This window comes from Megalobrama amblycephala, linkage group LG22 (assembly GCF_018812025.1).
Source record: "Megalobrama amblycephala isolate DHTTF-2021 linkage group LG22, ASM1881202v1, whole genome shotgun sequence".
Taxonomy (NCBI): Eukaryota; Metazoa; Chordata; class Actinopteri; order Cypriniformes; family Xenocyprididae; genus Megalobrama; species Megalobrama amblycephala.
Genome location: NC_063065.1, coordinates 17,444,914 through 17,469,482, shown reverse-complemented (window position 1 = coordinate 17,469,482; position 24,569 = coordinate 17,444,914). Strand labels below are relative to the sequence as shown.

Here is a 24,569-nt window from a genome sequence, read left to right as displayed (position 1 = left end):
TAAAAAGGTAATAGGAAAGCGTCCTCTGGTTTTATAGCTGTTGAAGAAGCCCCTCATGAATACAAAACATGTCTATAATGTCAGTTTCCTTGCCCTTCTACTGCGGATGGCCAAGCCAGACATCACTTACACATTCGCAGTGCACATTTATTGAATGGTGGCCATGATTTTGTCGGAAGTATGATGTGTTCCGGGTTCAACATTGGTTTTGTTTGGTCTTCAAACAAACAGCATTCAAGTAAAGAGTCATATATTTAACTAGAACTAGGTATCACCAGCTACCTCACAATACATATTTGATATATGTCAATTTTTTATTGACATAATTGTTGTTCTAGGGCCAACAAGAATGCTGCCTAAACGTCAATATCATCTAAAAAAATGCCTCATTCTTTTGCAGACGTTGGCGGTTTCTTTGAGGCGGGAACACTGGTCAAGTATAATCTGGTACCTGAAGTGGTGGCTGCAGCCTCCAGCCTGGATGAGAAGAGCGTAATCCACCACCAGCCCGCCGAGACCAACCTGACACGAGAAGACCTGACCTTCAGTTTTAGCACCTCTACTTCTCCCAGCCTTCTGGTCTATGTCAGCTCAAAGACCCAGGATTACATGGCCGTGGTGCTCCATCACAATGGTAAGACGTTGTTTGAGCCATTGCGAAGATGAGGCGAACTCACTGATCCAAAGACCCTTTTCACAGACTGTGATGATGTTATTAAAATCATCCACAGTTATTAAAATAATAAATCTTAGTTCTTTAAATAAATTTTAGTTCTTTTAAATGTACGTACATTTATAACTATACTTTGTGTATACATTAAATTACATTTCCTCTTGTGGAAAGTCATAGAAATTCTATCCTGGATTTTTTTCTTTTACTATTGTGGCTGATGGGAATGCAAAAATTATATTTGTTGTAATTTACAAGTTTAGAAGTTTACCCAACTATGACTTCCGCTTCTGAGAACCCCGGAAATGTGAAAAGGGTCCATTGTTAGGGACTAAAATCAAATATGTTCTGATTAGCTGTTATTGCACAGCACTGTTGCTTTCAGTATGAATAGACAAATTGCGAACACATTGCATCGCACATGGTTAGTCTTTGCAGTTCTTCATTAAGTATTGATGCTGACGAAATACTTGTGTGTCTGTATGATTGTTCCACAGCAGTTCTGAAACTGCACTGTAATAATAAAAGAGAATTTATTGCAGCAGGCTGAATTGCTTTTTGAAGTGGAAGCGCAACAGTAAAAGCTAATTATATGACAAATGGCAGAGCGCAGACAATTATATCCCTGTTTTTTTGGCATAAGCACAACACTGTGATCCATTTTTTTAGAGTTTAAAAGTAAAACGCATCCAGTTTAAACCCAGTGCCCTTCAGGGACACGATTTCACATTAAACTCAGTGACTCAGATGTACCATTGTTTAATTTGTAAAGCGGCGTTTTCGTTAAACACCATTCCATAAAAGCTAAAGTGGACACACAAGACTGGTGATGCTTATTCTTTGAGTTAAGCAGCCTAAGCCCACATCAAATTTTACTCTGTAGCCTCTGAGCAAATTTGGCCTTTGCTGTAACCCAAATGAGGTTGTGCTCTTCCCTGCAGCCTTGGGCCATTGCGCAGGAGTGTGCAGTGGAAGTGAGTGATGTCAGAGAGTAGAACTGATGCACAACCCTCACTGACTCATGCATTCTGCATTCAGGAAGACTGCAGTGCTGGTTGAGCTCTCAATAAACGTGGTCTTTCTGTCTCACCCCGTTTCACTCAGGTACCCTGCAGCTGCGGTACAACTTGGGTGGTCTCAGAGAACCCTTCACCATTGACATTGACCAGAGGAACTTGGCCAATGGGCAGCCCCACACCGTCAACATCTCCCGGGTGGAGAGAAACATAGAAGTACAGGTGGGAAACACGAGACTGACCAACCTCATGTATTAATTCTGATTCAATAACGCAGTAGTGAGCAAGTCAGTTTCCTCACTGTCTACTAGGCACCTTCTAGAGCAGCATCCTAACTGAAATGAAACTTCAATAGGGACTCATTTGAAAATCTCTACATGGGTAACTAAACTGCACAAAAAATTTAATTTCACATGGTGAATGTTAACATGTCGTCTCCTTGGAATTACACTGCTCAAAAAACTTAAAGGAACACTTTTTAATCAGAGAATAGCATCAAGTCAGTTAAACTCCTGGAATATTGATCTGGTCAGTTAAGTAGCAGAGGGGGTTGTTAATCAGTTTCAGCTGCTTTGGTGTTAATGAAATTAACAATAGGTGCACTAGATGGGCAAAAATGAGACGACCCCCAAAACAGGAATTGTTTTTGTTTCATTTTTTTCCCTACTCATCTTTTCTGACTGTTTTTCATTAGTTTTGCATTTGGCTAGGGTCATTGTCACTATTGGTAGCATGAGGCGATACCTGGACCCTACAGAGGTTGCACAAGCAGTCCAACTCCTCCAGGATGGCACATCAATACGTGCCATTGCCAGAAGGTTTGCTGTGTCTCCCAGCACAGTTTCAAGAGCATGGAGGAGATTCCAGGAGACAGACAGTTACTGTAGGAGAGCTGGACAGGGCCATAGAAGGTCCTTGATCCATCAGCAGGACCGGTATCTGCTGCTTTGTGCAAGGAGGAACAGGATGAGCACTGCCAGAGCCCTACAAAATGACCTCCAGCAGGCCACTGGTGTGAATGTCTCTGACCAAACAATCAGAAACAGACTTCATGAGGGTGGCCTGAGGGCCCAACGTCCTCTTGTGGGCCCTGTGCTCACTGCCCGGCACTGTGGAGCTCGATTGGCATTTGCCATTGGACACCAGAATTAGCAGGTCTGCCTGTGGTGCCCTGTGCTTTTCAGATGACAGCAGGTTCACCCTGAGCACATGTGACAATTGTGAAAGGGTCTGGAGAAGCCATGGAGAACGTTATGCTGCCTGTAACATCGTTCAGCATGACCGATGGTGGTGGGTCAGTGATGGTCTGGGGAGACATATCCATAGAGGGACGCACAGACCTCGACAGGCTAGACAATGGCACCCTGAATGCCATTAGGTATCAGGATGATATCCTTAGACCCATCGCTGGTGCAGTGGGTCCTGGATTCCTCCTGGTGCACAACAATGCCCAGCCTCATGTGGCGAAAATATGCGGGCAGTTCCAGGAGGATGAAGGAATTGATACCATTGAATGGCCCCACGCTCGCCTGACCTAAATCCAATAGGGACATTATGTTTCGGTCCATCCGATGCCGCCCGGTTGCACCTCAGACTGTCCAGGAGCTCAGTGATGCCCTGGTCCAGATCTGAGAAGAAATACCCCAGTCGTCTCATTAGGAGCATGCCCCGACATTGTCAGGCATACATACAAGTACGTGGGGGCCATACAATCTACCGAGTACCATTTTGATTTGCTGCAATGAAATTTCAGCAAAATTGACTAACCTGCTGCATCTTTTTTCACTTTGATTTTCGGGGTGTCTTTGAATTCAGTCCTCTGTAGGTTGATAATTTTCATTTCAATCAAACGATTTTGTATCCTTTCATTCCTTACACATTACCCAGTCCATATCAGTATAGATATCCAGCATGATATTTTTCCCCATTGAGATCTGATGTGTTTTCAGTGTTCCTTTAATTTTTTTGAGCAGTGTATAAGTTTATAGCTGCATTCTTAGCAGTTCTGAAATATTTAGCTTCAAAGTTTTTGCATTCTATTGGACTTTGTAGATATAACTTTTTTGATTTCTAAAAAAAAGTCCCTGAATGTACTCAACATTAGTGTAAATAAGAATAAGAATATGTGAATAACTCAATTTTGACAAAAATGTCAGATAGAACCTTTATAATTCCAATAGGACTATCTTGCTAAGTTATATTAATGCTAAGTTACTGTAATAATCACAAAAAATACACTGCCCAGCCAAAAAAAAAGTCACTGTTTGGAATTAAATAGGCAAATAAAGAGATCTTAAGAGATTAATGGAGTGTGTGTAGCTTTTCATTTCTTAAAGAACCATGTAGGAAGACGGATCATGGCCATAATCCAGGATGACAAAGCCAAGATTCATCGGGCTCAAACTGTTAAAGAATGGAGCATGAAGAATCATTTTCACACATGAATTGGCACCTCTGAGTCCACCTTAGAGGACTGTTGCCAAACATATAACATGGAAACATAATAATTACTGCAATAATGATCCAATTATAGACTCTTAAGCATTTGCCTATTTAAATCCAAACAGCAACCTTTTTTATTATTAGGAGCTATTTTTTAATTAGGAACACTATTCTATTGATACTTTATTAATTAAATTAAATTAGCTGAATAAAATTACATTTTAATTAAATTAAATTTAATTTAATTTTTTATGATACAACTGTTTTTGTTATAAAATTACATTCGTAATAATATAAGTATTTGTAATAATGATTTGTAATATTTGTAAATGAATAATACATAGCTTATTCATATATTAGGTAAAAGTATCAATTAAATTTGTGGGATTAAATTAAATTAAATTATTTTCATTATAACACAATTATATAAGCTTATACAGTACATAAAGTAAAAATATTGATTTTGATTTAGAAACTATTGTATTGTAAGTCAATTATAAATTGCTTGTTTAAAAGTACCTGCATATAATATTTATTTAATTTATTATTAAAATAATATTAATTGTAGTTGGTTTTTTTAAGATTGTGGAATGGCTAAAATTGTTGTTTAGGAACAGAACTGATATGTCAAATATGCGGGTATGTGAGTGGATGTGCGCCGTGTCTGTTACCCAGGATGCACTGCATTAGTCTCACAGGCCCAACTGCAGTACGGAAGCAGGATAATTGAAAGCCTGTATTGATCCCTGAACTGAGACTCGTGGTACACTGTAGATTTTATTATATCCTAAATGGCAGAACACGCAGCATCTCATGTGGTCGATAAGCAGGGTATTCAGCAAGATAAAGATGATAAAGGAGTGATCAGAATTACAGAAACGCATGAGCACTACCACCCCACACCAGTAGAAAGTGTGGTGATATCAAGTTGTATCTGAGGGCAGGTGATAAAAATTAACTACAGAAGGATCAGGGACGTTCAAAACCATGTCAAAGGCTCAACTGTGCTGGTTGGGACACTTCTCCCCCTCACCATCGCTGTAAGAACACGTGCCAAGAGAATAATATTGAATGACAGAGGTGCAAAGATCATGTCAGATATACTGTGACCTTGTCAGCAAAATTGTGGGCTCTGTTGTCTTGTTGCTTTTCTCTGTCTGTCTGTCTGTGTCTTTGGCTCCTGCTCTGTTCTGGGCTCCTAAATCAAATAATCAAATTCTTGCTGTGTGGACGGATGAAGCACAGCACAGATAAGCCCGTGGGTATGAGGCTTAAAGAAGGGCTGTAGCTCTCTTAAATTCGGCCTTATTTCTTGCGACACATCTCTGCCAAGCCCGAGATCCTGCAGACCAGAGCTAGAAATCTTGCATGGGGTGAAATATATATAGAGAGAAAAAGAAAACCATAGCCCTTTTACCCTGTCTTTATGGCCCCTGGGAACCCCGCTGACATTGCAGCAAATAGAAACCCAGAGCCATCCTTCACACAATGACCCTATGTGTGTGAGGGGTTTAGGTGTGTGTGTTTATGACACTAGGGGCAGCTCTCCTTTAACTTTGTTGTGTGTATACCTGTGTGTTGAATGTCCTTTAGCACTGCTCATATCCACACAAAAACACACACTGCATGGCAATCAAGCAGGTTCTCCTAAGGTAGATCACGTACAGTAGAAGTGTAAATTACAGGCAGGGCGCCTACAGATATCTGTTATATTTGTCCAAGTCTGATGAGTTCTTTTTAATTAGCCCAGCGGGTGTATAAGGGCTGTTAAATTAGTTTTTTTAATCTCAAAATTACACTTATGTCCTTTTGTTTTGTTGGAATTAACTGAATAACATGAACTTTGGTGACATTTAATATATTTCCAATTGGCCACTATGCTTTTTCAACAATAACAAGGTTTTTTTATACATATATCAGTGGCGTTTCCTCCGAGGGAGGCAGTGCCTCCTCAAAAAATAGGATGAGAAAATAATCCATATTACAAAAATAAAACAGCGCAAATATTACAAAATGTGACATTAAAAATTGTACAAGTCACTCGTTTTTCTAAAGGAACACTGTCCAACATCGACACCCACAGGTGAAGTTACATCGGGAGTCCACGTCTCTCATGCCTCCTCTCAGCTCATAGAGAATCTACAGACACCCTAAAGCAGGGGTGTCCAAACTTGCTCCTGAAGGGCCACTGTCCTGCAGAGTTTAGCTCCAACCCTAATTAAACACACCTGAACCAGTTAATCAAGGTCTAACTAGGCATGCTAGAAACTTACAGACAGGTGTCTTGGAGCTGGTTGGAGCAGGACAGTGGCCCTCCAGGACCGAGTCTGGACATCCTTGAAGAGTGTGGTGGGTTTTGTGGGGGGTAATTGAGAATGATCTTCTCTCTATTGATGTCGAGGCCCAGAATTGCTGTGGTATCCACAACGGTACTGGTCTTTTCCTGCATCTGTTGTTGGGTGTGATAGAGAAGGGCCAGGTCATCAGCAAAGTCGATATCATCCAGTTGTGTCAATAATGTCCACTGGATGCCGTTTCGATTCTGGGTTGTAGATGTCTTTATAACCCAGTCTGTTGCCAGCAGGAACAGGAAGGGCAATAGTAAACAGCCTTGCCTTCCATGAACTATCCTGCAGGTCATCGCTTCATAAGAGTTTTTGATGATGTTTGTGATCTGTCTGGCACTCCATGGTGTCTCAGTAGCTTCCAGAGGGTCTGTCTGTCCATGCTGTCAAATGCCTTCTCATAGTCAATGAAATTGACATGAAGAGGAGAGTTCCACTCCAGCGACTGCTCCAAGATGATATGTAATGTTGCAGTCTGATCGATGCATGACCCGCCCTTACAAAAACCAGCCTGTTGGTCTCGGAGTTGGAGGTCTGTTTCATCAATAGAGAGAAGAGCAAGCTACTAAAGATCAACACAGCCATAACACTTGGAGAAGAGGTGCTAGAGGTAGTGGACAGCTTCCCTTACCTTAGCAGCATAATTGATAAGCATGGGGGGACAGATGCAGATGTGAGAACAAGAATCTGCAAAGTGAGAGCAGCTTTCCTCCAGCTGAAGAATGTCTGGCAATCCTCTGAGATAGGCATCAACACCAAGATCAGGGTCTTCAACACCATTGTGAAGCTTATCTTGCTGTATGGAGCGGAGACCTGGAGAACCATCACCATTACAATGAAGTGAATCCAGGTTTTCACCAACATCTGCCTCAGAAGGGTCTTCAAGATCCATTTGCCAGACAAGATAAGTAATGAAGAACTGTTGCAACGAATGAAACCTCCAAAGACGCTGGAGGTGGATTGGACATACCCTCCACAGGCCTGCAGACAGTATCACAAGGCAAGCTCTGGAACCCCCAAGGGAGGAGAAAGAGAGGCCGACCAAGAAACACCTGGTGCCCTGATCTGGAGGCAGATCTGCGGAGGATGGCCCACACGTGAGGGGAGCCGGAATGATTGGCCCAGGATTGAGACGTCTGGAGAAAGCTTGTTGGTGGCCTATGCCCCTGACGGGGCCACAGGCTAAAGAAGAAGAATTGAGAATGAATGGGGGAAAGTCACGTGAGAGGAGGAAATGCTATGATTGGATGTAAGTGGTTATTGTTGGATATGATTGGTTTGTGCAATAAATCCTGTCTCTTGTTTACGTGATGCATCAATGGGAAGAGTAATTAAAAAGTAAGTAAACAGCTCACCCACTCAGAATGTAACAACGTTAAGAGTAACGGACATACATTTACATTTTATTAGGACTTTGCCTCCATTTCAGAACACCACTGCATGCCACTGAGATATATATATATATATATATATATATATATATATATATATATATATATATATATATATATATATATATATACACAGTGAATGCACATATACATACATATATGTGTGTGTGTGTGTGTTCACTGTTCAAAATTTTGGGGGTACATTTATTTGATCAAAAATAGAGTAAATACCGTAACATTGTTAAATATTGTTTCAATTTAAAATAATGTAAAGTTTGTACAGTATAAAAATAGTTTTTTTTCTAAGAAGAGCCCACATAAAACACAAAAGCACATTCCAGTATAAATTTGAACAGAAAAGTTAGCATATGGCTGCTGCATGCGTGATTGGTCATGGAAGAAAGCGCTCAAAGAGCTCTCCCTTTATAATCACTAAAAAACCTGTCAATCATTTTAGTTAATCACTATTTCACAAAGTTCTTTTATAATCAATGAAGCTGTCTACACTGCACAATGAATCATTTATTTACATTGTTTCTACACTTTGTTTATTATAATGAAAGGATTCACGATCATGCAGAATTCAACACTGAGCAAAAACTCCAGCCTTTTGAGTGGTGTGTGGATTCTAAAACACCTCTGATTGGCCATTGAGTTCAAAAAATCAACAGATATGTTTGGGATTGGCTACATGGCTCAACGCCACAAAAACACATTGTAAAGAGAAACCTTTGATGCTCCTCAGACCACAAGGGTTCTAAAAGCAATCAGAAGCAGCAGCAGGCAGAGGAAAAGCTAAGCCAATTGCCCAATGCCCAGTCGTACACACACTCCACCTATTCTTGCACCTGTAAATAATTTTTATTTTAATTTAGTTGTTTTTGTTTGCAGAAGATTAAAACTATTTATTTGTCTTTAGAAATTTTACTTTTAGATATTTCTATTTTGCAGGAATCCTGTGAATCATGTAATTCTCCTGCAACCCTTACATACATGAGTGTCTTACCATCCGCACCTGCACTCACCCATCAAATCTTGTCCCGCGAGAGTGCTGATCTCTGCCTAGATCCCCTCATACTATTAATGGAACTTGGCTTCTAATCGCTCATCCTTGCATTTATCCACTGACATAATTATTCCCAGGATGGACAGTGACAGGAATAATTTTATCACATTAAATGTTCACTTGCAGTTTTAAATGTAATAATATTGTTTACATTTCAGTTTTGACTTAGAAATAAGTGAATATTCTACTACAGACTTGATCACACAGAATATTTATTTATTAAAACAGGAAAAGATCAAAGATCATATTAAATTATTTTTTATTTTTTGATGAATCATATTCTGATCTTGCATTTTACATTTTTGTAATGCAGGTTTTGCCCACCTGTGCATTTTTCAGTAGAGAAGAGAGCTCGCTTCAAAAGGAATATGAGATTAGAGACAGTAACAAGAGTCCAGCTGACCTTTCCAGACACCCACGCCTGTGATATTTCTTTTGAATGAAACATCACACCCTTTTTGAATCAGACAGTAAAAGGTCAAAACATAACTAAGAGAACAGCCATGTGGGCAAAGCAAACAGATGTACTTGATCTTTTAGAAGTTATTGAAGAAAAAAAAAAAATTCAACCCTAAGGCAAACAGCAGAGCACTCTTTCATTTAGGGATATATTATTCATTTAGATTAATGAATACTTTTGGGATTTCCACAATCCACAGATCATTCATTTCCAATAGAGAGTAGTACAGGAACTGTGTGTGCATCCAATCATATGTGTATTCAGAATTTTTGGATCTAATTTTAACTTCTGATGTGTTAAAATATTTTATTTATCACACATTTTTGATTGACATCTCTCCTGTCCCCATGTTTAGAGAAATAAAGTGCAGAGGTGTTGTGTGCACTATGTGAATATGATGTTATTGTAATTCTAGGCTAAATGTGAACATGCATTTACTCAGCTCACTTGCATAAAAACATTCAGTAGTCCTCAAAATGAATAAAAACAGTGAAATGCAACCGCAGAATTTTATGCAAACCTGTAATAATTAACTATATTAAATTACACCAATATACTTTATGTATTTAATTTCACTTTATTAAAGGTGCCCTCGAATGAAAAATTGAATTTCATTAATGTTATTCATAAGTGAAAAATAGTTATTTTTGCATTTTTCAGAGCGATTTCTTGTCTTCCGGTTTGAAAAGCTGAGTCGGAGCAACGTCATAAAATCTGACGTAATCGTGCACTTTTGGCCCAAGTATGGGCATGGTCGAACATGCTGACGTAGACCGTTTCGAGCGAGTCTCGATATATATTCATGACATGAAGCTCATTTAATCCAACCACTGCGCTGTAGTATGTATGAGATTATAATTGCGGTATTATGCACGAGGAAGTATCACTTCTCTGGCCTCGGCCTCTTGTCATTCAGAGACATATCGTTGGTGTTCGTTTCCTCAGTGCTACAACACAATGTGTTTTCCTGCCACGCTACCAGAGCTGAGGTTTGTGTGCATGAGGATTGTTTTGCTGTAATCTACCAGCACAAATGGAAAATATGTTCGCATGAGATCGCATTACAGCGGAGAATTCAAATGTCACAAAAGTGATGTTCATTCACCTCTGCCTGCTCTAGCTGCGTTCAAACATGCGAGCCGTATGTTTCCTTCAGCACAGCAGCACGTGTGTTGTTTGTATTTTGCTCGCGATGTGGTCAGAACTCGAATTTGAATACGAACACATGAAAAATATGGTTTTTATTATGATATACATGCGGAGCGTGCATATGATCGCTTTCAGCGCGGAGCTCCGCGATGAGTTTAATAACACTAGCACGTGGCACATAGCTCATAAAGTATCCGTGTTTAAAGTTTTTATTTCACACATTCTCCTGCACCAAACATGAACCAGCACGGTGTAGTTATGCACACATATTTCATCAAGTTTTTTTTTTTTTTTTTTTTTGCAGTTCAGTTTCATTTAATATTTAATCATTTGTTTCATTTAACTGTTTTTCAGGGGAAAAACAGTTTTTGCTTTTTCTTTTTCCTTTTATTTATTTATTTATATATATTTTCATACAATTGACTGTTGAATGACATTGACAGGGCGCCATGACTTTGGAGAGCAGCAGCAATTAATGTTTCCAAAAAATGCACCTTTCTGAAACTCGTTTCATAGAATGATTCATGTCTATTAATCCTAACCATACACTCTTTTTTATCTTTTCCATCTTTTTATTCCTTTTTCTTCTATTTTCTGTATTTGTTAGCTGTGACTCTCTTAAGTTGTTCTCTCAGTGGGTTTGCAGCTATAACTCAGGTTTTTCTGTTAGAGCGTTGGATGCCCCAGGGGGATCTCTCTATTGCCTCCCAGGCCGAGTGTCCCCTCTCTGGGTGGCTGCGGTGCAGGAGGAACCCTGTCAGATAGGCGGCTTGTTGGATGGAGATTAATTATAGGCTCACAGCAGGACTCATTAGCGCCAGCCGCATCAGAATGGGGCCGCAGCACCACAGGGGACAGTCTCTCTCTCTTTCCGAGTCATCCCTCCATCCCTGCTGCCCATTAGTTTCCAAGGTAAACAGGTTGAAAGCAATTTAATTTGGTCATATTATCCCGTCGACGAAAGGCAACACACCATCCCACATTAGCGGCGGCAGAAACACAAGCCCACAAGGTCTTCTGAGATTCAGAAATGCAATTGGATAAGGTCTGGAGACCACTGGTAGCAATGAAGGAGGGGGGTCCCCTGGTTGATTTACCCAGCAAGTGCACCTGGGAGGCATCTGAATAAACATGCTTGCATTTATCAGTCTGCCACATCAGTGGAACAAATTAGAGCTGAAATATGTCAGACCAACGCTATTGTGTTGGAGCCTCTGTTTCTTTCTGTGAGCCTAATTTGTATTCACAGCACTGTGCAGTGATGAGAGCGCCACTTTCACAACACAGAGGAGACTGAGAGAGCGGCCGTATCTTCAAGCTCAAAAAAGTAATTTAGCGGAAATAATTCTTTTTAATACTGGAGCTGAGATGCCTCATGCTAATTAGGAGTGCCAGTGAATCAGCAGTAACGGGCTAATTAAAGCTGTCATCAAACTGTGTGTGTGTGTGTGTGTGTGTGTGTGTGTGTGTGTGTGTGTGTGTGTGTGTGTGTGCGTGTGGCTGCATTCAACAGTTGCAGCCTTACTGCATATCAGCATGATCTTTGAACTTAAAAAAAAAAAATCTAATCAATCCAGGGTTATTATCGTTAACTAAATGTACAACTGAAACTATTAGAAATATTTTTGTTAATCGAAATAAATCTAAAATAAAATAAAATATAAAACTTAAACTAAACAGAAATTCAAAAGGTTGGAGTTGAAGCACTAAAAATTACTAAATAATAAAAAATAATTATTTTTTATTATTTAGTAATAATAAAAAATTAGGAGTGCCAGTGAATCAGCAGTAACGGGCTAATTAAAGCTGTCATCAAACTGTGTGTGTGTGTGTGTGTGTGTGTGTGTGTGTGTGTGTGTGTGTGTGTGTGTGTGAAATAAATCTGAAATAAAATAAAATATAAAATTTTAACTAAACAGAAATTCAAAAGGTTGGAGTTGAAGTACTAAAATTACGAAATAATAAATTATTATTTTTATAATAATTATATATTAAATAATAATTATTATTTTAAATTATTATTTTTTGTTTGTTTGTTTGTTTTTTTAAAAGACAAAAGCACCTAAAAGAATTACCAAATATGAAACTAATAATTAAAATGAAAACTGAACATTTAAAAATAAAAGCTAATTCAAAATATTAACAGAAACAGTAATAGTAGATATAATACTAAAAATATAATACTAAAATTACACTTAATCAAGCTAAATTGTTCGACACTCTGAAGTGTAAATGTATAAATGAAAGTGGCTGTTTATGAATCTATAAATATATCTAAATACACCTTAAACTAATGCTCTACAACTCTACATGTACACATGGAAGCTAATGTTGGAAATATAATACTAGTTAAATGAGCTATATTGATTAGGATTTATGATTATAGTATATATTAAAAATCATATCGAGTAAATTATATTATGAAATTAATATGTACACATTAAAAATGGTATTGAAATAAAATAAATTACAAAGTACATCTTTTTAATACTATTTTAATATCTATTTTATATAGTACATTATGTAAAATGTATTACATTTTTGAATATGTAATAAATCTGAAAACATTATTAAAACTGAGTGAATTGTAAAGTATGTAGTGCTTTGATGACTGTATGATCAGTGATTACATTTTTAGCCAGTAGATGGCACCATAGCCCACTATAGGAAAAATGCATGGGCATTTTGTACTTGACCACCAGCAATAGACATATGCATAAAATCCAGTTTCTGCATCTTTCTGTTTTCATGCCATATTACCTGTCTTTTTTTATATAGCTGGATCATTATCCTCCCGTCACCTACTCCCTGCCCGAAGCCTCAGACACTCAGTTCACCCTGGTCAAGTCACTCTTTCTGGGTAAAGTCTTTGGTAAGTGCACTCTGTTTCTTTGCAAACCTTCCCTCAGGCTTGGATAAACCTGTAGTCTCAAATCCTCAAAAAATTATGTTTTTGTTTGACCTTATTAATAATACATAATAGTTTGTTTGTGAAACAAGAGCATAGGTTTTAGTTTCCATAGTATCCACAGAATATTTTCTATATTTCTGTCTATCTTTTAACCCTCAGTGTTGCGTCAAGAGTTGAAAAACCCAAACCCTTAGAAAAGTCAAAGGAAATGTGCTATTGTAAGAGAAGTTGGTGCAGACAGGCAGAAATTAGTATTTAAAAACATCTGAATTTCCTTAGAGCAGCCACTAGGTGGTGCTAATAGACAATTCTGTGGGAATATGATTTTGGTGCATATACTGTTTGGCAGAATATTATTAATTATTTAGAATTACATCTTTATATGTTTTGTTATGCTTGTTCACATAGAATTGCATTATACTAGTGCAGAAAAGGCATTACATTTTTATCATAATCTGCTCAGTGAAACAAATGATTGCAGATACCATAACTGTGTACCATAACTGATTTCAGAGAATTAGTAGGTTTTAATACAAAATACAAAATCTGTGGATTCACATAGGTAGGATGTGAAGGAAATTATATTCCTGACTTTCAGTGTACTCTTGGGATACAGAAAGTCAGGAATATAATTTCCTTCTGCCAGTCCACAGTGTCCTTGAATGCCCTCTAAAGATGTCAGTGGCTCTAAGACAATCGCATAAAGGTGTTTTACCCAGAGGCATGTAACAGACATGCGCTTTCTTCAATGAATACCGATGAGGCCCCAACCAGACCCCATTATGCTCAATTCAGCTCTGCCTGCTGACACGCCAAAAAGAGTAAAGTGACCTGCTGTTGTTCACAATAGCAGGAGACAGTTCAGTCTGGCAATTACACCCGCGACACAAACACCCAAAACCTTGTGGCATCATCTACCTGGTTCACTGCATATTTTTTTACATTTTTAATTTAAAAAATGTAATAATAATTGAACAGTGGAGAATAAAAAAATTTCAGTCTCTCAGCCAAATCTGTTGGACTGTCCATCAGAAAACTTCTGATCTTCCTCCTGTCCGCAGACCCATAATCTCCAGGTCCTATCAGTCATGTCTGTCAGAGGATGCTGTGCCTCTGCATCAATTCATGCTGAAATCATGAGCTGTCTGCCCACTGCCCTACCTGCCTCATCAATGATTTATGGCTGGAGACCCCTTTCACATGAATAAGCCACACTCTTTCAGCTTGTCCTGCTCAAGGCAATGTGTGTGGTTGACCTGCAAACTGTTTGACATGGAATATTTACTTATAGGATCTGCTACGGTCCCATCATGGCATTGTCATGGTCTGTACATGCACCATCCTCCCAGAATTAGTCTCAAATCATAGTAGATTGAAATTTGTGTTCTAAAGGTGCTCAGATGATATGTTCTTTCTGGTGGATTTTTGACTTTTCAGTGGCCAAAGTGAATTTTAAATTGTAGTAACAAAATGCTATAAATTTGGGTCTTCAGATCTGTCCCACATTTTATTAGACAAAAAAACATAAATATACATGGCACACACTGATATTGGTTAAAAAAAAAAATCCATATTTGAGCATTCTGGTATTGCCTTTCTCCACAAAGGTTACGCAGGATTTTATCGAGGCTCAATAAGAATTTTTTTTCTGCTGACCAATTAGATTTGACCAGTTAGATCTACTTATTCTGCTGATAGTTTCACCAAAAAAGAATTATACAATTTTATTTTTAGAAGATGCTAGATTCTATTTAGATTCTATTTATTATTATTCTTTACAAGAAAAATATTCAACAAGACTGACACATTCTCAATGATGCTTTTAAGACTCTCACAAGTCATTTTTGCAAATTGAAGGATAACATAAGAAATAAGTAATAACATCTTGTTGACAGTATCATTGTGACACTATTATAGTTTTATAAAAAAAGAAAAATTTATAGTTTGTTTTCATTTTGATTTTAGTTAAAGTTTTAGTCATTTTGTTGTGTTTTGTCATTTTTAACATTTTTTTTTTTTTCTTTAAATGTCTATATAATTTTATTCCTTTTTATCTATTTTATTAACTAAATGAAAATGAGAGATGTTGCCTTGGCATGAAATAAAATTTGTTGATTTGGTTAATTTTTTAACCAAGTAACAAATTTTTTTTTATTATTTTTTTTTTTTATGGTTTTAGTTTCAGATTTAGTTAACCAATAATAACCCTGCTTGGTGACGATCAGCAGAATTTTCAATAAAAAAATATATATATATTGCAGAAAACGTGTACATTTTGTTGAGCCCTGGACATGTGATACAGATAGATTTTTTTTCAAATGTATTCAAATAAAGGTATAGCGCGTAATTATGGAAGCCTAACTTTTGGAACATCCTTGATGTTGGGAAAACCCATAATGCTTTAAAATGCTGGAAATTACTTTCCTGTCGAAATGCATATGAAAACCAAGGATGAATTTAGATCATATCAAACACTTTGAATTAAATGTTCATTCTAAAGAGAGCAAATGTGTTTCTGGGCAATGAGTATGTGGATGATCTGGCAACCTCAGTCTGTCTTCCCTACATGCTCATAATTAATCAAGACAGCTTGTTATACTAAACAAGAACTTATGAATGTTGACATGGAGACCTGAAAAAAAAAAAAAATAGTTGTAAACTCCATGAGCGCTGTGACAGGACTTGGCTGTTTCTCCGAAGGCTGATGCTGGGTAACACTGCAGGGATTCGTGAGTGTTGCAGAGATTGTTTAAGCATCCAGATATAAGTTGCCTGTACAGTATTCATGAATCAGGCTAATTGAACATTGAGCTGAGTGTGCTATCTGTGTCTCTGGGATGTAATTGTGTTTTAGGGAATCAGAGCAACATTAAGACTGAAAGGGAAGACGAGTATTTGAAACTGCCTGAACACATACAGTGTTTGTCATTGTGTCTAAATTTGTAATAATTAGGGCTGTCAATCATAATATTTATTTATAATTTAATGTCATGGTTTGTAGTTAATGCTTTACAATGATCAAAAGAGACAGTATAACATTTATAATGTTACAAAAGACATTGCTCTTTTGTACTTTCTATTCATTAAATAATCCTGAAAAAAATGTATCACTGTTTCCACAAAAATATTAAACAGCACAACTGTTTTAAACATTGATAATAATAAGAAATGTTTTTTGAGTAGTAAATCAGCATATTTGAATGATTTCTGAAGGATCAAATTGGAGTAATGATGCTGAAAATTCAGCTTTGCCATCACAGGTATAAATTACATTTTTTTTAAAGTATATTAAGATAGTAAAAAAGTTATTTATATATATATATAATAAATAATAATATAAAGACAAACAAGGGACTCATGAACAATGCTTAAAAACTGAAGAATCTGCAGGAGCTGGAGGATTTTTCTGAAGAACAGAGTTCAGTTTAACTGCTCAGAACAAAAAAGAGACTCATGAACAACCATCACAAAACATAAAAACAGTCGTAGATCATCCAGGTAACCACACAGTCTTAAGAATCAATGGTTCACATGCTTTTGAATGGGGCCATTTGAATAAATTCAGCTTTTATGTAAAATATCTTACTCAGGACAGTACTAAACAAAAAATAACATGCATTTTGTATGATCTCTCTTATTTTGTTAATTTTTCACATTTTCACAGATTCTGCAAGTGGTTCGCATACTTTTTCTTACAACTATAAATGCGGTCAGGCAGTGTGTCAGAGGAAATGTGCTGTACTTTGCTGTACTTTGTACGTTTGATATGCAGTTGGCAAAGAAGCTGATGATACTGCAGTTTGAGATTTCGAGAAACCACATGCAGCCTCTGTCTCTCTCGCTCTCCATCCCTTCCTGTTTTCTTGAGTCAGCCTATTAGTCTTATCATTCCCATTTTACTTGACTAGGAGACTGATCTGATCAATACTGAATGTTGCTGTATTAAAGTCTGCTGCAAGAGAGTGATTTTGAGCAGAGAAACAATTTAATTTTATTTGAATTTTTATTTGAAATATTATTTTTTAATATTTTTAGTGAGTCTTACTGCATAACTCGTAACACTCTACACATATGAATAATATCTTATATCATTCTGCTTGTTGAGAAAATGTGTATTACTTTTCTAAGCAGTTAGACTTACAGTTTTCAACTGGCAGGCAATAAAACTGCCAAAGGAATTCAATCGATTTACATTGAAAGATGCTTTGCCCTGTGTCTATACATATTTTCATCCATTCTGTCTGCCAGAAAATCAATCATTAATTTATATCACAGCATCATGCAACTGACACCCATCACATCATCACCCACTCAACACACACTAAACTGTGTGAATTTGCAGTAATTGCGGATAAGATAAAGGTAATTAAATGCCCATGTGCTTTATGGCCCCTGGAGACCACATTCGACATTAGTATTCAGCATTTCATCACAGACTCCGCCTCCAGCCGAGCCGCACGGCTGTAACGATCTTCTTAATTCTGTACTGATAAAGCAGTGTGGTTCACCAACCCCACCACGCTATCAGAATTCACCCTCCGTACTGGTGTAATCTCACAGGCGGCTTTGTCCTGGATGGGTGGAGAGGCTTTTCATCTGAGGGTTCTGAGTGGGCAGCAGGGCTGATGCGGCTGCTCTTTGTTCTCTCTGGGTGGTACTGCACCAGTGCTGCACTATAGCACTGAAATCATGAGTAGTGCTTCTCAAACAGAGGGCCTCAGCACATTTTCAAGGGGGCCACAAGATAGCTAACGTTATTTCAAATAAGACAAAACAAGGTTTAAAATAAGCTAAAATAGCTTAAAATGTAATTTTGTAAGCTGAAATAAATGTATTTAACCCTTAGATGCATGACTGTTTTGCCAATCATTCTTACATATTCAGGTCTTTATCGACCCGGATCTATATCTAACACAGAAGGATCTCTACATGTCGTGATAATATAAAACTTTTATTAACAATTACAGAAGAATAAAATAAAGCTTATTTTGTTATCTTTTGGAGCTTGAAAGGGCTCCGTTTGAGCAGATGCCATCATCACTGTCCTCGTCAGAGCTCATTTCCCAGTCAATTCAGCAAATAATGGGCTATTTTTATGTTTGAGGTCACGAATATGAGCCCATTCGTGATCTCAAACATATTCTCAAAACTATATAATTTCATTGAAAGATGAAATTATATAGCCCTTAAATGCATGACTGTTTCGCCAATCATTCTTACATATTCGGGTCTTTATCGACCCGGATCTATATCCAACACGGAAGGATCTCTACCTGTCGTGATAATATAAAACTCCTCTGATATTAGAGTAACAATTACAGAAGAATAAAATAAAGCTTATTTTGTTATCATTTTGGAGCTTGAAAGGGCTCCGTTTGAGCAGATGCCATCATCACTGTCCTCGTCAGAGCTCATTTCGCAGTAAATTCAGCAAATAATGGGCTATTTTTATGTTAGAGGTCACGAATATGAGCCCATTTGCGATCTCAAACATATTCTCAAAACTATGTAATTTTTGACATCTTCAAAATCAATATTTTGACAAAAAATGAATACAAAAATAGGCATTATTTTATAATTTTATGATTTTTTTTCTTGTTATATTCTATATAATTAATTGATTGAGGAATACCAAGAAGGTTGATGTCTAACTTTAAAAAATGAACGAGGAGGAGGATATTGAATGACGTCCCGGGTCACTAAAGACCCGAGATATGCATTTAAGGGTTAATTCATTTTTAAAATTGCGCAGACCATGGAAGATGTTCGACTTCACTTTCATGTTCATCAAACCATTCTGTCACAAGGCTTGGTGCATTATCATGCTGATACACGGCACCCCCTTCAGGGTACAATGTTTGAACCATTAGGTGCACATGGTCCTCCAGAATGGTTCAGTAGGGGAGAGCGTGGCACAAAGTAACACTTTTTGACTTTCTCAGTTTGTGTAAATTCACTTGGGCTTCATAGTATTTATTTTTTCCCACATTCATTTCACACATGTCCAGTACAATTATGTGGTTTTGTTTTATTAATACAGTGTATACTTTTTTCTTGATTTACCCTAAAAATAATGGAAGTAAAATGTGACAACATGCCCCATAGGTGGAGAACACTGTAACATGTGAGTAGCACATTGTAACATGACCATACAACAGCTTAAAATGTTATCTGATCTAATCAAAAAAATATACAAGACAAACTAAAATATTTTGTCAATAAAATACAATTATTAACTTTTTCATATAAAATAATGAGATTTTTTAATAATTAAAAATAACAAAAAATTGCATTTGACAACAAAAACCCAGCTATACAGCATAGTTCAAAACATAAAAACATAAGAATAGCATAGTTCTTAATAGGGGCACATTGTAACGGAGTGTTACAACATACCCCACCTGCGCAACTGAAGATTTAAACCCGGATAGTGTTTTCTGCTGGTTAGATCAGCATTAAAGAACTATCTCAACTCTAAAATAACAGATATAAGATTACACTAATATCAGATTTGACTAGTTTTAAATAAACACAAAAAATAGAGATGGAAAATTAACTTAAGTAAGAAATTTACTTTTGCTATGGTTAAATAAATGTTCAGTGATATCTTCCAAAGATTTTTTAATTTTTTTTCTCGATATACTGTTGATATGGCAACTAGTAAATACACTAAGTTTCGTCATGCTGGCATGTGTGGAAAGTTTTAAAGGTGCCCTAGATTCAAAAATTGAATTTATATTGGCATAGTTAAATAACAAGAGTTCAGTACATGGAAATGACATACAGTGAGTCTCAAACTCCATTGTTTCCTCCTTCTTATATAAATCTCATTTGTTTAAAAGACCTCCGAAGAACAGGCGAATCTCAACATAACACCGACTGTTACGTAACAGTCGGGATCATTAATATGTACGCCCCCAATATTTGCATATGCCAGCTCATGTTCCCAACATTATGAAAGAGATTACACGTCTGGATCTCTGCACAGCCGAATCATCAGACTAGGTAAGCAAGCAAGGACAATAGCGAAAAATGGCAGATAGAGCAATAATAACTGACATGATCCATGATAACATGATATTTTTAGTGATATTTGTAAATTGTCTTTCTAAATGTTTCGTTAGCATGTTGCTAATGTACTGTTAAATCTGGTTAAAGTTACCATTGTTTCTTACTGTATTCACGGAGACAAGAGCCGTCGCTATTTTCATTTTTAAACACTTGCAGTCTGTATAATTCATAAACACAACTTCATTCTTTATAAATCTCTCCAACAGTGTAGCATTAGCCGTTAGCCACGGAGCACTATCAAACTCATTCATAACCAAATGTAAATATCCAAATAAACACTGTACTTGCGCGATTAGACATGCTGCATGACGAACACTTTGTAAAGATCCATTTTGAGGGTTATATTAGCTGTTTGAACTTTTTTTTATGTTGTTTAAGGCAAGTGCGAGCTCCGTGGGCGGGGAGCGTGAGCATTTAAAGGGGCCACACACCCTGAATCGGCTCATTTATAATGATGCCCCAAAATAGGCAGTTAAAAAAATGAATTAAAACAAATCTATGGGGTATTTTGAGCTGAAACTTCACAGACACATTCAGGGGACACCTTAGACTTATATTACATCTTTTAAAAAAAAGTTCTAGGGCATCTTTAAATCGTGTTTGTTTCAACCAAACCCGCGTTACTTTGTGCCCTGCGCTCCCCTATTTCTTGGCAGTGATGCACACGTCAAGCACAGTAGGGAATGCCATGATACTGCAGCCCAAATCATCACTGATCCACCCCCGTGCTTCACTCTGGGCATGCAACAGTCTGGGTGTTAACTGACATTTGGCATTGGCACAAGTGACCAAAGGTATATAGCAGCCCGACCATGAATATTGACTCTTTGGAGCTCCTGATGAACAGTTTTGGTGGAAACTGGAGAGTCGAGGTACGCATTTAATTGTGCGGTGTGTTGGGCAGCTGTGGTTTTTTGTTTTTGGGATACAATCCAGGTTAGTACCTGGACAATCCTTTCAGACAGCTTCCTCTTGATTCGACAGTTGCTCTTGTTGGATGTGGTCCATCCTATGTGGTGGTATGCCAACATTACCCTGGATAACATAGCTCTTGATAGACCACAAAGACTTGCTGTCCTAGTCACAGATTAGCCAGTGAGATGCGCACTAACAATTTGTCCTCTTTTGAACTCTGATATGTCTCTCATTATGTTGTGTGGATTGCAATATATTATGTATGCTGTGCTATTGCTCTGCTAATTTAATATTCACACTCTGCTGATGGAATGTAAAATCAGTGAAGATTTGCCAGGCCGCGCATATATAAATGGGTGGCCTTGGAGCCAAAAAGGTTGAGAACTATAGTTTACTGTAGTAAACTGCTCTGAAGAATTACTGTCTTAATGTTCCTCAGACATTTTAAATGCAGAAGTTCTCCAAAGTGATGTGAAATTTGAGATGAGATGGGGAACAGAACCAGCTTGACATGAATATTTAAGTAAGGAACGTAATGGGGTTTGACTCATTGCGTGAGGAATCATTCAGCCTCCACTAGAGGTTTTTTTTTCATATATATGAAATGTACTGAACTCAAAACTGCTCTCCTGAGGTGCAATTATATTGATATCATCAACAATTGTTTGAGACATGCGAGTCCTAATGCACCCAAATATTAGATTCCTTTTATGTATGGATCACCAAAGTTAGATTCAACAAGAATGATTCAGAGGAAAAGAAAGAAGACCATTTTTAGAGGGAATGTAGGACGCCTTTGAAGTATATTCCACAGTTTTGACAGGCTCCCACTGCAGGATAATGATGAAAAAATGCTTGAAGGAGGAAAGAAAAACTCCACAGGGAGAAAACGACTGAAATATGATACATTTCATTTGTCAGGTTTGCATGTTTTGCATCCATCCGCTCTTAATGTCTTACACCCCACGAAGGAGATAAATTACCTACTTAATGTTATTAGCTATTATACATAGATGAGAGAAATCCTATTGGTTAAAATCCCTGAATAATCACTGAAGCTCAATGGTCTCTGAAACAATGGTCTTGTGTTAAATGAGTTTGCAATGATTCAGCAGCTTTCTGCTGGTTGTTTTCAAAGCGTGCATTGAAGGTGGGAGGTAGACTCCTGCTTATCTTTCTCAAATAATCCTTTTGTCAACCATCACTGAAGGTTATGTGCTTTCATCCCTGCTGTCTGCTTGGCTGTCTCCTCCAACAGAATATTCTGCCATTTTTATGTTGTTTTTCTCATGGCAGTTTTCCAGTGCCTTCTGGTGCAAATCTGCAGGCACATTAAAGAGATGCAAATGTTTCAGAAGATTTGATCTCTAGCAGTTTATTTATTGTTTTAGAGCATTGTTGTGTAGATGATTTTTATCCTTGCAATTTCTTTGGGCCTCCTCAGATGGAAGTAGTTTTTCCTGAGAAGGATAAATTTCTTTCACAGATGCACTTTTTGATTTCAGTCATGTCCGAATTGCAAAATGCAAATTACATTTTAACTTAAGAATTAATGTGGCTGCATTAACAAAAACAAAAGATTCACATTTCTGCTTTTAAAGTGTGAATTAGATTGTAAATCCTGCAACAGTGAACAAACGATTCCCTTGAGTCTGTTTTGACACAGTCATTATCTACCAATTATGAAAAGCCCCCTCAAACTCTGACGATTGAAGACGTGAGTAATGTACAGATTTATAGCCGGCTACACCCTCGAGGGACAGATTTACATTAGAAAAGCGCACAAAAGATTTCATTCAGATGACTGATAGTCTCATAATGTTCCCTGAGGACTAAACACTATTCACTCCTTCTCTTCCATGTGTTTACTGTATGTATCACATACAGCTGACCACGCTGAGTGTGTCATATGCAGACATTTATTACAACAGGCAATAATTTAGACTTGTTCTTTTGTTTAAAAAAATGAAATATGCATTTACTATGCATTTCTTACAATGGAAATCTATCAGCCCAGTGGGACAAAAGGTTTAATATTAAAGTGCCCCTATTCTGCTATTTTAAAGCTTCCTGTAGGTCTCCTAGAATAGGTTTACATGCATCTAAGTTTCAAAAATACATTGCACATCACCTGACAGAGTCTGAAAAAAAGTTTGTTCTAATGCTGCCTTCACGTGCAATCGGAAATTTCATAATTCCTACTTCTGAAGTCGTGATTACGAGCTCATTGCATTCAAGTTTCGAAATGGGAGGGTGTTCATGTGCAATTTTTACCTAGGAAACACGTATTTATGATAATTCCGAGAGCAAGTGAAGGCAGCATACGATTCAGAAAGGATTCCATGAGCTCTGATTGGTCAGATGGCCCAATCTGTTGTGATTGGTCTACTGCTTACAGCGCATGTTGGAGTACCTCAGGGATGACGTGTTTTTGTAGGCCAACCCGGAAGTTAGCAGCACACAGGTTCCCTTGATCGAAAGGCTATGCATTTTTCCCATAGACTTTTGGAAAATTGCCAAAAATAAGCTCTGTGTTTAACAAAGCGTTATGACACTTACACGTTTTGTCTAGTAAGATAATCTTTACAAGTTAACACAACATTTATACATTTTGAAGCCTAAATAAAGTCGTCAGATATAAAAAGCTAACAGTAGGCTATAAACGGACTACAGCACACCATGGCCGCGAATCAACGTCGTCGCCACCAAGCTTCCTCAAACTTTATTTAAAAACATGCTCGCTGATTATGATCTGTGCTGTGTATGAATACTTATACACTTTTTTATGAGAAATGCTGTCCAAATGTCCTGTTTGTCATGATGACGTCTAAAGTCCCTGCCAAAGGAAGTAGACCCTTTTTAGCAATTTGTTAGCAACCGCTGTTTTTAAGACACAATAAAGGTTTATAAAATCACAAGCTGGTTATAACTGGTGTGTTTTATGTCATAGATCAAAACGTGAAAATATTTAGAGGCTTTGTTAACAACAGACCCTATTTCAGGCGATTTAACAAAAACCCATTAAAAAACCCATTGACTTTGGGGCGATGGAACCGGAAGTCCTAAAATGCTAATCACCCCTGAGGTACTCTATTACCATATCTGAATTTCAGCTCTTAAGGCTTCCTCGGCA

The 24,569-nt window shown here is 37.5% G+C and overlaps 1 protein-coding gene across 2 annotated transcripts in view; it reads left to right on the top strand.

Moving 5' to 3' along the window:
- cntnap2a (contactin associated protein 2a) overlaps nucleotides 1-24,569 on the top strand; it is a 445,145-nt gene that overhangs the window by 401,599 nt on the left and 18,977 nt on the right. Inside the window, exons 19-22 of one of the 2 annotated variants that reach the window (XM_048174366.1) lie at nucleotides 401-634; nucleotides 1,775-1,908; nucleotides 11,789-11,866; nucleotides 13,318-13,411. In XM_048174366.1, coding sequence (XP_048030323.1) covers nucleotides 401-634; nucleotides 1,775-1,908; nucleotides 11,789-11,836 — 416 coding nt within the window. In that variant the 3' untranslated portion in view covers nucleotides 11,837-11,866; nucleotides 13,318-13,411. Of the gene's footprint in view, nucleotides 1-400; nucleotides 635-1,774; nucleotides 1,909-11,788; nucleotides 11,867-13,317; nucleotides 13,412-24,569 lie in introns of those variants that run through there. The other variant, XM_048174365.1, reaches the window with a different exon arrangement.